At 27.0% G+C, this 16,180-nt stretch overlaps 1 protein-coding gene across 1 annotated transcript in view; it reads left to right on the top strand.

Annotated features, from left to right (window-relative positions):
* Positions 1-16,180, top strand: part of LOC100169044 (neuroglobin) — a 54,871-nt gene that overhangs the window by 26,054 nt on the left and 12,637 nt on the right. Inside the window, exon 2 of the mRNA XM_029490957.1 lies at positions 14,728-14,959. Within this exon, the coding sequence (XP_029346817.1) occupies positions 14,728-14,959 (232 nt within the window). The remainder of the gene's footprint in view (positions 1-14,727; positions 14,960-16,180) is intronic.

Genomic DNA, 16,180 nt, shown 5'->3' with positions numbered 1-16,180 from the left:
AATAAGTACACAATTAAATGTATTTTTAATAAAATATGTCTTTTATTTTTAAATTACATTTGCGGGGTTTTTCGCAAACTTTTATTGTATACGTATTATTTTTTTATTACCTATATTGTTTGTCGGACCTATTGTTTAGTAAATATCGAATTGTTTTCATAATCGTTATTATGATTTATGATTATGATTCGCTCCGGCAGGTTTATACTATTCGATTTTAATGCGTTATTGATTTCGGTTTTTGATACCTATGGATGTAATTCAAATTGGAAATGTCGAAATTCGAATAATAATCCAATGCGAATCAAACGTGTTCTCGTGCTTATAACGCGTAAAATAAATAAGCACGCGTTCCGTATAGGCAGTCCCAGCTGAGGGTAATATCTCGTTTTCCTCAGCTTTATATGTTTGCCTCGTTGTTTTCAAAATACACTTTTCGAGTGCTTCGAACCCTTAAAATCAACCATGATTTCAACACGTACCATTTGTGTCGACTCGAAAATGTGGTTATGGCGAACGATTTTTTTGCGGTCGCACATTTACTGTATGTACACCACTTGTGCGTGAGCGTCACACGACGTAGCTAGGTATATACATATATAATATATATATATAACAATGTAGGTATATGATCGAACAATGCATAAATAAACCTATTATTTCGTATACGATAAGCAAATAATAGACATAAAAACATATGCAATGCCAAACGCTTCGGTTTTACATATAAAGCGTAGGTATAGGGGTTATGATAAATTACATTTACTAATTTAAAAAAAAATAAATTTGTAATCATAAGTGTTGTAATTTAATATAAAATAATATAATATTATGTTTTAACGTTTTTGTGATATATACAATTTATAAGTAATAACAAGTTTACCTGATTGAAATTACAGAACATCATCGACTGTAAATTAAGAATCGTCCTTATAGTTAATGAAAATTATTTATTTATATAATTATTTTGAGTAATTAATAAGTAATAATTCATGGAATTCTTTAACATTTTACGTAACACATTGAAAATAAAATAGACATAGGTATCCTTCTTAATAGAAGGTAAAACTTTTCATAAAAAGTGAGTAGACGTACAGTATTATCATTGCTTAAGTATAATACTTAAGCACTTAAGCAAGCATACTCTACTTTTTTAAATACACATAAACATTACATTTTTGATCAAGTCTAAAACATAATAGGTTTAATCGTTTTAATTAATTTTAAATAGAATCAATAATTAAATAATTAAATAATTCCTCAATTAAATCAAAACTAAATATTCAAACATAAAAGTTGTTATTAAAAGATACAAGAAAGTCAAAATGATAAATAAATTATCATAGGGCGTAAAAAGATAATCATTAGGTATTTGATTTTTGTATTATTTCATTTTAGAAAAAATTAATTGATTTTAAAATAATACCAATGTATTTTCTAATTTATTTTTGTGTCTGAAGACACGAAACTACCATTTCTAGTAGAAAAATTCTCTAATAGTCAATTTTAAAGGAGACTTCTGGTATCAAATTGGATCTTATTGGTTCTTCGAGAAAGTAAAATTGAAAATTCTCAGTATTTCATTAAATAAATGGTGTGGTGGGGGTAGGGGGGGATTTGAGCATTTGTTAACATTTTAATATTTTTATTTAATAAATAATGGTTTGAAAATCTTGGTTAAATCGAATTCATTTAAAATATTTAAATAATTAATTTTATTATTATGATAAAAAATCAAAATAAATAGGAACCTAATATTAGATCATTTAATAAAAAAAATAACAATTTTGAGTGGAGCTACTGGTGGTTAAAACTTACAACAACGATAGGTGAAATATCTTAAAATATTTTTGATGTCATCAATATTTTTTAATTATACTTGGATAAATTACCAAGAAATTCAAGAAATCCCTAATATTAAAGCGCCATCTATATTCTATATACAATATTTTCTTTATATAAATTAATAATCTATAAAAGAGAGAGAGAGAAAGGGAAAGAGGGATTTAAAAAAATAATTATGACAATTATTAGTGTAAAAAATACACAAAATAATACAATCCACATAAGCTAAAATTTAAAAACCTTAAAAATAGTCATTCGAAATTCTTTTACGGAGTTTAGTATATTAGTATGAATTATAACTGCGATTTACTTTTTTTATGACGTGTTATTTTAGATTTAAAATGAAACTAGAAATTCATATGAGTTATACATTAATGTTTTATTTTGTTTTTATATTTTATTAATATTATTATTTATTATCTATCTTTGTTCGTTATATTGTAGCCTGTAGGTACTTTTATAAACAAGCACAAATATTGAAATATATTATAACAATAGTCAGAAACAGACGATACCTAATGCATAATATGAAACACAAAACATTAAAACGCTTTTATTGACAATTTGTTTTTGCAGTTTCAATGTATGTATTTTTTTTTCAATGAGATTATAAAAGTCAGAAACCCATTATACAACTTTGATTTGTAAAAATAATGATATATAGTGCCTATCTACTTTTCACGCTATAGTGTCTGTTTTCTAGAAGGTTTGCATTTTTCAATTGTTTCTGTTAATAACTTTTTTATTTTATATGCATTTATTAGTATTAATTATCGAAACCTTATCAATTTTAGATAATTTTATTTAGACGAGACCAGAAATTAATTATTACTTGATTTTATTTATTTAAAATGTTTATGAGGTCTGATACTAGAGATGGAATATTCCAAGGAAGATTATATTGTAGCCTGCGGGCTTAGTGTACACTGCCAATTTAATTTATTTAACCAATCGATGTTTATAAGACCCATCGACGTTTTACGTGGCTTAACTCGTTCTCCTACCATTTTGAATTTGTTGGATAAATGTAATATCCATACGTATTTCATGTAACCGATAATAATTTAATTTTTTTTTTCCAATAGATTTAAAAACTTTTAATACCTACTTAAAGTTATAGTAAATACTAAACGGACCCTTATAACACGTTTGTTTTTAAAGTGTTTTACGTATAAGCATATAAATTTATTATATTACAAAGTTTTTATATTACATATTTTAATTTTACTATGCCTATTTTATAAACATACAAATACAATATTTGCACGATCTATAACATTTTGATTCATATTTTATAACGTTTGTTCAATGTACAATTTTCTTAATGTAATTTAATATACAAATTAAAAATTATTATTTATATGAATTTTCACAAATAAATTCATGTATAATAATTTCTTATTTAAAACATTTAATATTTAAATACTTTATTTTAACAGACCAACGAAGCTTCTTATAATAATTATGTGTGTATTTTCCTCGTTGTATTGATAGAATTATTTGTGTGTATAATCAAGTTCATAAATTCACGACTAGTCTGTTTATTAATAATCGAACACAAACAATATACTTTGAATTTTAAAATTTTAAAATTTAAAACTAATTATCATTCTATGATTTTGTATGTAGTTTTCAATTTAACTTCATAAATTAATACAAAAAGATGAATAAATGTAAAAGAAAACATTGTTTTTTAATAAAATGTTGTGAGTGTTAACGGAGATACGCTCAGAACTGTATTTGGAATGCAATGATTTATTACTACTTTAAAATGTCAAAACATCCCTGTAGTAGCTCATGCAACTTCTGTACAGTTTTTTCAATATAATATAAGTTTAACGAATTAGTAATTTAAATGATTGATTGCTCATAATAAGTTATCAAGTTTTCTTTAGCTCCTTTATATATTATACTCTATACAATTATAAAGTAATAATTATTGTGTTCATTTATAATATTTAAAAACGATTACTATATTATACCCACCTAAAAACAAATTTAAATCAAATAATTATCTTAATTTATTTTGTGTAACGTTTTACGAACTAGAAAGGACAAATTTTCAAGTATATGTGACGCTTAGTATTCACCAAGAAAACATATCTCAAATCGATACTGTTTGATGATTACGTAGATATTCATTCGATATTCTTATTTCACCCTTGGGATTACAAAAAGATCTACTGGCGGCATACATGTACCGTAGCACGTTCGGCACGCCATTTGAACATGCAACTTATACATAGATCCCTAGGGTTGCTTCGCATAAGACCATTGCAATATAATAATAAAAATAATAATAATAATAATAAAAAAAATACATTAGTAAGTTCCTCTGTGATTTATTTTAATGTAGATAACTTATATTTACATAAATAATCACTCGAACCAATAAAATAAAAACATCATTAAAATCACAAAAAAATTATTTTTAATATACTTACCTAATGTTTTATGTGTGAGCATTAACAACCTCTAAATCGTATGAAAATTACGTGAACATTATACTTTAAAATTGAAATATTATTGTCATCTAAAGTAAAGATAGATAACGGAATATGTATATTAAAATACAAAGGGCAATAGAGTTAAATTGTTCATTGTAAATAAATGTGGGTACATTACAATGGTTTGAAATTTATAATAATAATACAATATATGATTGAATGTTAATATATTTTTATTATTTTAAATTGGTTTAATACAAATAAAACAAGCATAATGTGATATGATTTACTCGGGTTAAAAATTTGTACTCAGTTATTTAAAATATTTAATGCTGTTTTTAATATACGTACTAAAATTATCGATTTCATCCTGTTATATGTTAGATTAGGTTAGTTTGGTTGATTACTGTATTAATTTTTCCGATTTACTGAATATTATTATAAGCAATTTCATAAAATAAGATTATATATGGTCCACCATAATTCTATAATATGTTGTAACCTTACCTATTGAACAATTTATGATAATATGCTCTGATGTTCAAAAAGAAATTGGCCAAGAGAATATATAAAAAAAGAAAATAAGATTTATAAAATAATGTTGATGAATGGTTCCCTTTCAAGTGACTCAGCCAAACCATTTACATTTATTAATTAGTAACAATTGCTGCTTATTTTTAATATTTAAAGAGATTAAAATAAACTTTAAAAGAACTATATAACTCATTTAGATTCAAAACTAGTGAAATAAAAAAATAATATTTTGTGAGCCATTTTATATTAATTATTTAATCGTGTTCTTAGAGTGCATATATACTGTATAAAGAAATATGCCTATTGCTAATTACATTAAACTTTATATGCACCTAATTATAAAAATTATTTTTTACTTTGAATTCGTTTTTTAATAAAAAAAAACTTTTCCGTATAGTTTAAAATATCCGAGCGCTGCAATACCATTTAGTGTCGTCCAAATCCCGTTATATTGTAAAATGACGTGAATAACAAAAGGACTAAATTATACCTATCACGTACACACATCATACGAAATTTTGAACATAATAATATGTTTTAATATTTATTCAAAAATTCTTATTCTGACGCCTATTTTTTTTTTGACGTGGTATTTCGTTATTTCTATGTATGATGTCGAATTCAATAAATCAAACACTACATTTCCATGTCACCACTTGAAGTTTAAATCGATAAATAAAAACTGTGTAACAAATATGAATACCAAACAACTAATGTTTTTTTTTACAGAATAGGACGACATCATATTATAGTTATTATTAAAAATCTATTTAGGTTGAAAAATACAATTAAGTGTCCAACTATAAACATACAAATTTTATTAATTTTTTACTGCTTACATGTATAATAGCGAGGATGCTCAGTATTTTTACATAGCTCAAAGCTTTAAAATGTATTTGTGTATACATATTTATTGTAATCTCGTCTATAGAAAGATTAAAATTGTGCTAGTGTTGCTTAAAATAAAAACAAAATGGAATTATTTTATTTAAGTATTGATGTACTAAATAGTAACGTCGACGATAATCCATATATTTTATAAATAACACAGACAGACATATCCCAAACGGCCAGTTATACAAGCAAAGTTTACTAGTAAGTTCCGTTTTAAACAATATTATCTTCACAGAAAAAAAGATAAACTAAAAAAAATATTTCATATTGTTGTAGATTACCTATTAATTTATATTTACAATTAAAGTCCAAATTATTGCAACACAACCTCTGAACCTTGGCATTAAATAAAATTGTGTGTTTTGTACACAATATGTTTCATAATAACGAAATAATGATAGATTAGTTACGCAGAGTGTAGGTATCTGTTTGCTAAATTAGGTATGCATAACTGTTCAAAAAGTGAATTATTAATTTTTAAATAATTTAAATATCATCTAACTATACAAACGTTTAAATAAATGGGATGCGGGTTACCTACTATAGATATTAATTAATATTAGCAATAATACAAAAAAAGTTCATTATGTTTTACGGTTAGGGTCAATAAACTAATGGTTTATTCAGTGGCGGATATATCATAGTTCTGACGGTGGGGGGAGGGGTGAATTTAAATCCACAGATGTAATGACGTTCAACCCCTCCCATTATTTTATTTGGAAATATATAACTGTAATCGGCAAAACAATTATACAACAACACATTTTTTTAAATATAAATACGTATTAACATTTAAAAAAAAAATTACAGTAGTACACGAATAATTAATACACGATGCAAGAACTAAGATACTATGCGAAAACAACAATTATTATGACTATCAGACTATGTGAGCAGTTGATAAATTATAGAAACAAGTGAAAAATAACAGTGATAAACCGATGCGGGTACAATTAATAATATTGTACACGAGCGAAAAATTATGCCGGCTAATAAGCAATAGCCAATCAACGCGTCAATCAGCAGATAACATCAATATAAATATTTATAATCAACGGTTGTAGTCACGGAATAAGATATAATATATTATATACATATAAATCTTAGTCCGTGGTTGTAGCCAATATTGTAATAATGTATAGTGGATCTCAAGGGTGTGGGTGGGGGGTAATTGGTGGACCACCCCTGGGTTGAGTTAAATGCTGAACATTTTATTATATAAGACGTTTATAATATAACATTTTAAATTTGTTTAGTATAAAAATATCACGAGTTAACACATCGAATGAAATAATATTATTAACAATATTAAATTATATTTAAAAACACTTTAAAATCATTTAATTATTTTAATGTCTATTCTCTAATGAGTTTACCTATAATTTAAAATTATTATGTTGATTTTCTGTTTTTAGTTGTTTTCTAATTCGTTTGATTCCTTAATTAAATATTTTAAAAAATGTAAGGCTGCAGGTGCTTGTTTAAAAAACTGAAGCATGTTTTTTGAACATTTTTAATTTACAAACATAACAATACAATATACTAATAAAACATACTTTTTATGCTTCAGCTTTAAGTTTTAAAACGTAAAATGTAATTTTGAGAATATTTTGTTATTTGAAAATTTAAATAATCGATAAGAAACCGATAAAACCATTGCAGTATTTTTTGTGGATTAGAGTAAATTTATAAAATTATAATATTTTAATCCCACCAAAAAACGTCATTTTAAGCCATAAAGCCCTGTGGTACATTATCAAACACCTGGGGTATCTAACACAGATTTTTAAAGATAAAATGTCGTTTAAAACAAAAAAACCCGTTTAGTTTGTTAAAATAAATGTATTTTCACGTTTCATTTTAAGTACAATAAATTATTTCAAATCTCTTCCACCTCATAAAAATATCACCTTTATAACTGTAATAATTGATCGGTGATATAGGGAAGAAAAATTCAAGTTAAATGGGGCGTATATGTATTCGAAACATATAATTACGTTGTTGATTTAAAAATGATAAATAATCAAAAAAAAAAAATTTTAGGTTTTGAATTTACTGAATTGTATTTTAATGTATAAATTAATATTATATATTGTAGGTAAATAATAATATGTGGCATGTACCTATCTATCACGAAATCGTATAATAAGTATTTACATAGTATCACGTTTTAAGTTAAATATGTTTAACGCTTTATGCAGGTACAGTGATGTTATTATCTTCGATAATAATTTATTAGGTAAATAAAGAAAATATGTAACACCTCTATAATTGGTTATATACCTCATAAGCCATAATATAATAAATAATCATGAATTAAGATAATACACTAATATAATGGGTCATTGGGTCTAGAACCGGCGATGTTGACTGTAGATATCTGTAATTTGGAAGCTGCAAAGGAATACCAAATGACAAATAGCAAATATTTGACATAACACTGCAAGGAATGTAAACGTATGTTTTTGAAAGTTTGTCAAACTATACAGTCACATTTTAGCGGAAATTTCATCAATTCCGCAGATTTTGTATTTTACGCACCAACGCCTAATGAAATATAAATTGCTATTGGTATAAATAATTTATTTTTTAAATTTAAAATCGAATATCTATATTAATATATGTATCCAACAAATCATCGTTACACCGTGAGATATATAATAAGTTTAAATTTTCGAAAAAGTAAAGCGTTAAATTGGTTTTGGTGGAATTTAAGTAACTATATGTTATTTACTTCACTATACACGATTACACATAAATATGAAGTACCTACCTAGTATAGCTCGTACACCAAGTTATCATTGCCGCTATAATATAATTACAAGATAAGTAACCTATAAGGATATACAAGGACGGCCTGGGAGAAAAATGTGGGCCGGGAAAATCTATTACCCAGGCCAAATTTGTATGTCTACTTCAGTTTTTTTTTTTGGGGGGGGAGCTTATAAATATTTATTTACCTATTTATCCTTTTAGTTTTTATAATATGTTAGAAGAGGGCAAAAAAGACAGTACATAAATCAGTGTTAACATTTTAGTGTGACTGCCCATAATTAATATTTAAAATGCCTAGATACGCTTATCTAATTTGTGTATTCTCTTAAAATAAGTTCAATTAACAAATTATTACATGCAATACTGACTACTACGCAGCTTAATTGAAGCTGTTATAACAATTCATAATGTATACAATTAATGGCCGCCCGTGCGTTTCTAATACAAAAACATGTCTTATAGGAAAAACACTCACGTCCTGTAGAATAGTTGGTTTTCGTCCTTTTTTTTAATTAAAAAGAAGACAACGTTTTGTAGGTAGGATCAGTATGATTTTCAAAATTATAACTGTATAGAAGTGAAAATATGCATTTGAATAATGCGCAATATTTGTTATTTTTAAAATCCATCTTTCTAACACTATTTAATGTAAAATGAAAATTCTGGGCTTTGAACCGACCAAAAAGTCTTTTAGATAAAAAAAATTAAGTATGAAAAAATGTAGAGAGGGACTCACGTTCGTGTGCCACGAAGTAGTCACATTCTCACTAACGATCAGACGATAAGATCGAAGCATATATGGGTACACAATAATATAATGCGTTTATGCGTCCCAAAATATAACCAATCTTAAATACGTAAACAATTATTATTGTGATTAATAAAAATTAGTAAGTAGTAATAACTAATTGTATTAAGCGCGTTTGGTTAAATATACATAATTACTAGTCCTCACTGGTCACCACAAAATTCTTCGACATGATAAAACTCCAAAACAACCAGGTATTCCTACTATATATATACGTAATTATAATATACTATACCTACTAGGTATATATAATATTAGGATATTCCTCTTGTAGTATTGCTTAGAATTAATACTAGTAAGTATATTTTTTAGTATAAAGAAACACTAATTGTTTAAAAAAATAATGTCATGTATCTGTCAGGTCAATAGCAAGTTCCAATAGGTCAGGCCACCGGGAACTTCCCGGTATCCCGGTAGGCCAGGCCGTCCCTGAGGATATATACTATAATTTCAGTACCTATGTAGGTATCAGTAAAAACGAAATCTAGCTTATACATGTTATAATACCTATAAAACACCTTCATATATTTTATAAAATGATTTGTCAAAAAGCTGAAAAGTTAAAACCACGTCCACTCCATAGTCTATACACATAGGCCTACCTAAGTTCAACGGAATATTAAACTTGAATTCTTGTTAAGAACGATGGATATCAATATATATTACGTTGGAAGGTGTAAAAATGCTATATTGTTGTAAAACACATTTAAAAAAAGTATAAAATCGAATAAAACAAACGGTGCTTACAATATAATAATAATTATAATCGGCGCTCACACAGTATGGGACAAATAAGTTATGATTTATCTAATCTCCGTGACGCTATAATTTGTAGGTACCTAATAATAATGGTCACTGTAAATTATTACAACATTAAATATATTATTTTGTTTTTGTTTAAATTGATGATTACATTTTAATTATGATGGTAGGGTTTCTAAATTATTATAATTTTTTAAACGTCTATAATATTATTATATTAGCGTTTGTAGTTATTTCTTTACAGTTATACCTACAGGTACTCATATAATATAATAAAAATTATAATTTTAATAATATGCATTATTGTAAGATGTACGTCAGCAATATAACATGAATCGCTGTCAAGTCTCGGGTAAAAAATACGCGTTGGTAGGTACACATAGGTACCTACCTACATCATAAGCGTATCATTATTGTGTTTCTACTATGTCACTCTATTAAATCCATAATAGTTAAGGTGACAACACGTACGGAATTCTTTTCTTTTTCTTTTTTCTCCTCGCTCGTTTGCCGTGTTGACATTTTATCGTGAAGTACATGGCTACAGTATACTGTTTCGGGTACCTTTACCCACGTATCTTTTTGATCCGAATAAATCGAACACGCGAGTGTTTTATTTCTCATGAGTTTTTAAACGTTTTTCTACACCGCGTCGGTTATAGGTCGCTTTTTCTCTCGTTACTCGCGACATTCCGTTCGAATCGTTTATCGTGTGAATTCAACACTGTGCCAGACGTTAATTTACTGTTGCAAATCGTCATTTGTGAGAAAAATAAATGATGTTTTGCTATACCTCTAGAAACAAACAACTGAAGCACTTCACCGACCTGCCGTGGCTCGACGACGACATCGTCACACATTTCATTAATAATTTACCTCCATCATAGAATAAATAATCAATATAACGGACTATATAACTTATGGCTATATAGGAATCGATTCGTGAACATGAGCACATACGTCACGAATAGAGGATAGCAATACATTTCTAAATACAAAGTAGTAATAATATTAATAATATTTGTGCTTGTCGATTTTAATACAATATATCAGTCGGATTTCAATCTGTGATATAAACACAACGAACAGTACTGCATTTGCGTGCACATAGATATTATATAACTATTATCTACTAATAGCGTTTTCCATCATACCGTACAACTGTTGCACCAAGGTTGCACATTATATAGGCCACTGATAATCGTCCTGGTGCAGGCTGGTGCAAGTGCAGCAGATGAAACACAAAATCAGTACTGATCGTGATAATGATAAGGCGAACGTGCCATATAGTTCTGGAAATTTCACTGCCATATAGAGCTCCAGGAGCTCATGCAAATATCACTGCACTTGGTACAAAAAAACTAGCATAGTTCACCTAATTATGCCCTTCGTTATAGCCCTCGGCTTTTCAGTTCTCATGTGATATTGTGATTAGTGAATGAACATGGTCTATTCATAAATCCATTTATTAGGTATCTATATGATTGTACAACCTATCACGTACGTATTCGAAAAAATATATAATATTACCTAAAAAAAATACTTTTTTTATGTGTGATAACGTCGTATCATACCAATACATTTCCAAATAGGTACTTACATACCTTCTATATACTTATAGATTCTTTCTACTAGTCGTTTAACACACATCTTTTCAAATAAATATTCAACATTAATCAGTTACTGTTCAATGTAATTTGTCTAAGTACCGTTATGAGTATAACAAAACAGGTACATAAAAACTATGACGTGTGTACATTAATATAATTTTTGAAAACGATATTAAGCACTATTTATTTGTTTAGTTTCTTTATGTTCTATATATGGTAATGAATAATAAATAGATGAGATAAGATTAAAACAAATAAAAATCTTTATTAAATCAAAAATATAATATGCTCTTTACGAACATATTTTTTATTATTTTGTCTTATTTGAAATTTGAATCAACATTTTTACATCATATATATTTGATTTTAAAAGGTAAAATATTTTTTTTTAATTATAATAATCATATAATTAAGTAAAAATAACATAATTGAATTATTTGAATCACCAACTTAAAAGAATCTTAATAAACTTTAATATTTATTATTTTTTGTAAACTTATTAGATAAAATGTATTATTTTTATTTACACGGGTTCTAAAAATCATAAAATTTTATTATTCTATACTAAGATTACTTCAGAGTACAATGCGTTGACGTTTACTGTTTAGTGTTTACTTTATGGATTTTGTAATGTTGTAGTGTCTTAAAACCATAACTGTTATATTATTTTACTTCTCGTCTCCAATATTACTGTGACCATACTATTCGTTTTAAATTCTGTGTGGCACTGTATACAATACTGTAGAGATTTTATTTTAAATTTGTGTTGTGCGAGACACACCATGAAAAACAATAATAATATATATAGTTATAACTATAATAATTTTTAACTTAAACTATATACTACATTACAGATGAGGTGCTTGTTCGCCGATTTTGTTTCATGATTTGCATACAACAATAACACTGATATTTATGCAAATCTGTAAATTATAACTTATTTGCATATTTCTTTTTATTCAGCTTATAAAGAATATCAAATCTTTGAGGTTTAAATGGTTATGGTCACGTCTGTATGCATTACAATCTTGAAAAACAACGATTGGAACGCATTTAAATAACAATAGATTCATTAACTGAAGTGTCTGGTCTTAGTAGACTTAAGTTGCAAATATATAAATTATTTATGGACTTACAAAATTTAATCTTTGGATGTTCTCTCATTGCGGTTTTCATTGCTTAGCAGATTTTGAGAGGAAATTAATGTCTAATTTATTATAATATAAAAGCGTGGCGCACTACTACCGAAATAATTCGTTATAGATGTGTTTTGTTTCGTATCTATTTCGGTTTAATTAAATAAAGAGTTATATTTTGGACCGGATATAGGTAGCGACAGACCGGATATTGAACATTTGTCTCACTTCATTCGCCTCTGCGAAGAAAAAGAACCATATCGTAACATATAAAACGCGTTCAAAAACCTGTGTACAAAAATACAAAGTTGATATCAAGTAACATCAAATAATTGTGTTCTGTGTTAATAGTTCCTTCAAATCAAAAATACAATACACACATAGATAGTAGATATTATAACAAATACAATTATATAATTAGATTATAATACCATACATTCACATGATACCTATACAGTTAGGGGTTAGGTTGGATAATTTTTTAAATGATTTTAAAATTAATTGAAAACTAACCTCGGGAGTTAATAATAATTTAAATTTTATTTGTAGTTTGGTCAGAAAATAACAAAAAATGTTTGTATTCTATATTGTTCATACCTAATATACCTATATATAATATTTTTATATCCAGGTGAGCCTATATTTGTAAAAACGGTAATTAACTTTAGATTTGCCAATGTCAATCTATAATTTTATTTTTTAATATTTTTTAAAATAATGATATTATGCATAAATCCAATCTAATCAGTCTCACTAATTATATATAGATTATAATTATTTACGGGTTTAATAGGAGAAGTAGAGAAGGGTAATCTAAAAATAGATAATACACATTTGTACCTCTTCCCGACTTTAGTCTAAACTTCAATTAATTATATTTAATAAATCGTTACCTAAATCTATATTAGATATGCAAATCAAAGTGTTTAGAAAATCAATGCTTTTGAGTATTTTGAATAAAAGAATAATTTATAATCTTAATTATTGTATGACTTATAAATATTTCACAAAGTATAGGTGACCTGGTTAAGAACTAAAATTCTAAAAAAAATCACCATAGCGTACGAGTGTAACACATTGTATTATAGTATTATGTACAGTGTATATAAACTGTATATTATATATTGTACATTATCTACGAAGAATATTAGTCATTATACTCATATAAGATTAAACAAATAAATAAAAATCAACATAGTATTTTAATGTTAATATGCAAAATTCATAATATTAGAAAAATAGGTAGCCATAATTAACATAAATAAAAAAAAAAATCTGTGATCACTGACTGTAGGGGGTATTATTTTGATACCAAATGGATTTGAATCATCTAATAGCGATTGTGTCGTGTAGTGTGGCAATGAACAACTCGAATGCTACTGTATTATAATTTTACTTGATATAGACAAAGGTCGTGATGTAAACAATTCATCTTTTTTTTTTTTTTAATAAAAATTAAACTTTAATTTATCGATAAATAAATAAATTATCATAAACGATGGGCTGGATTCAAACGAATTCCCGCTCAATCAGGATTTTATAATTTATTGTTTGATGCGAATGCTTATTATTGTGACAACGGATGAAGTTAACAACAGGTGCGCATTTACAACACTCAACAGATAGTCAAACGGGCAACGGTTTATACAATTTACAAGGAAAACGATCGCTAAAAGCATTATCCGGTCGTGTTTAGCATACGACATCGGCTGAATATCCGATCGCCAATAAATTATTTATATCACGTAAAACATTGAAACGGCCAGAGTGGCGAAAAGTTTTCTCCTTCTTCCCAGTGTAGTCAGTCGGCTGTAACAAATTATATCATTCCCATATAATTTCCCGGGAAATTTGCAACCCCCATGACTAGAATCGTGTGACCTAACCCGATTTATTTTTCCTTTGTTTCTATACAGGCTTTTCGAAGAACACCAAGAACTTCTCCAACTTTTCACCAAATTTGGCGAACTAAAAACCAGGGACGCACAGGCCAACAGTATGGAGCTAGCCGAACACGCTAACAAAGTGATGACCACACTAGACGAAGGAATTAAAGAACTGGATGACCTTGACAACTTCTTCCAGTACCTAACCCAAGTGGGCGCTACACACAAGACTATACCAGGCTTCAACCCAGACTATTTTTGGGTAATGACAATATTACATGTTATGCTTTACGATTAGATAATTGATTATATGCGAATGATATAAAAATGCAATACAACAGGTACTTACAAATTACAACAAAACTATTTATATTTATTAATATTCTAGTATGCTCTCATATAGTATAGGCTGTGTTAGATCGGGTAACCTAACCTAACCTCATATTACTATTTTAGTTATTATTTACTTCAAATTTTAAATATCAATCAATACGAATTAATTGTAAATTGAACTTGGTATACCTACCTAAGTTTATAATTTAATAAAATATTCACTAGATAAAACGTGCTATAAAAACTTTCCTACCAATACTATAGAAATTGACATTACCAAAAAAAAAACAAACCCCCATCAATATTTATTTTTTATAAAGTGAAAGAATTCGATTTATTTCATGACAGGTGGGGCCCAGCCCATATACAAGGAATAATGACCGCTATATTTTTAACGATTTTGTAGGAAGTAGGTGTCCATGCTTGAGTAAATTAAATTTAAAACAACCTTAAATTAAATAATATTTTGGTCGTAATATCAATCTTAACTGGTACACTTTTAGATTCTGAGTGGAACGATGAATGTATTGATTTTACAATGATGTGTTTTTTTTTTTTTTGTGTCTGTGTACACGATAAGTAGTCGAAATAATGCTTCGATTTTCAACTTCAGTATCTTGTTCGATTGGAAAGTGAATATCGTTGGTGCATTGAGGAGGTCAAAATTGAAGATTCACAGTAATTTTCAAAAGCGCCAAGAAAAACCAAAGAAAAATTAAAGAAAAACGGGAATTTTTACGTAAAATCGATTTTTCACAAAATTGAATTTGGTTTTTGGTGTAACTTTAAATGACCGCAGATACATGAAATTTTGACTGAATGTTTATATTCTATACACCATAACATTTTGACTTATTTTGAGCTCTTTACGGACATTGTCAGTTTTCATTTTTTTTTAGTTTTTTTTCTAAAAATATCAATAAAATTTTATTTGTTGATTAAAAAAGCTTGAAAATTTAATAAAAGGCTCCTAGTATATTGTTTCAAAAGCAGATGAAAAATATTAAAAAATCCTTAGTCACAGTTTTTTTTTATAAGCATTTAAAGTTCAAAAATTGACAAAATATGGAAAAATCACGAAAATTTTTCTTTTTAATCTAAGATTTTAAAATGTAATACAAGATTCTTTATAAGATTATCTACCTTTATC

The sequence above is a fragment of the Acyrthosiphon pisum genome, chromosome A2 (assembly GCF_005508785.2).
Source record: "Acyrthosiphon pisum isolate AL4f chromosome A2, pea_aphid_22Mar2018_4r6ur, whole genome shotgun sequence".
Lineage (NCBI taxonomy): Eukaryota > Metazoa > Arthropoda > Insecta > Hemiptera > Aphididae > Acyrthosiphon > Acyrthosiphon pisum.
Note: the sequence above shows the minus strand (reverse complement) of the source record. Positions and strands in the feature narration are given on the sequence as shown.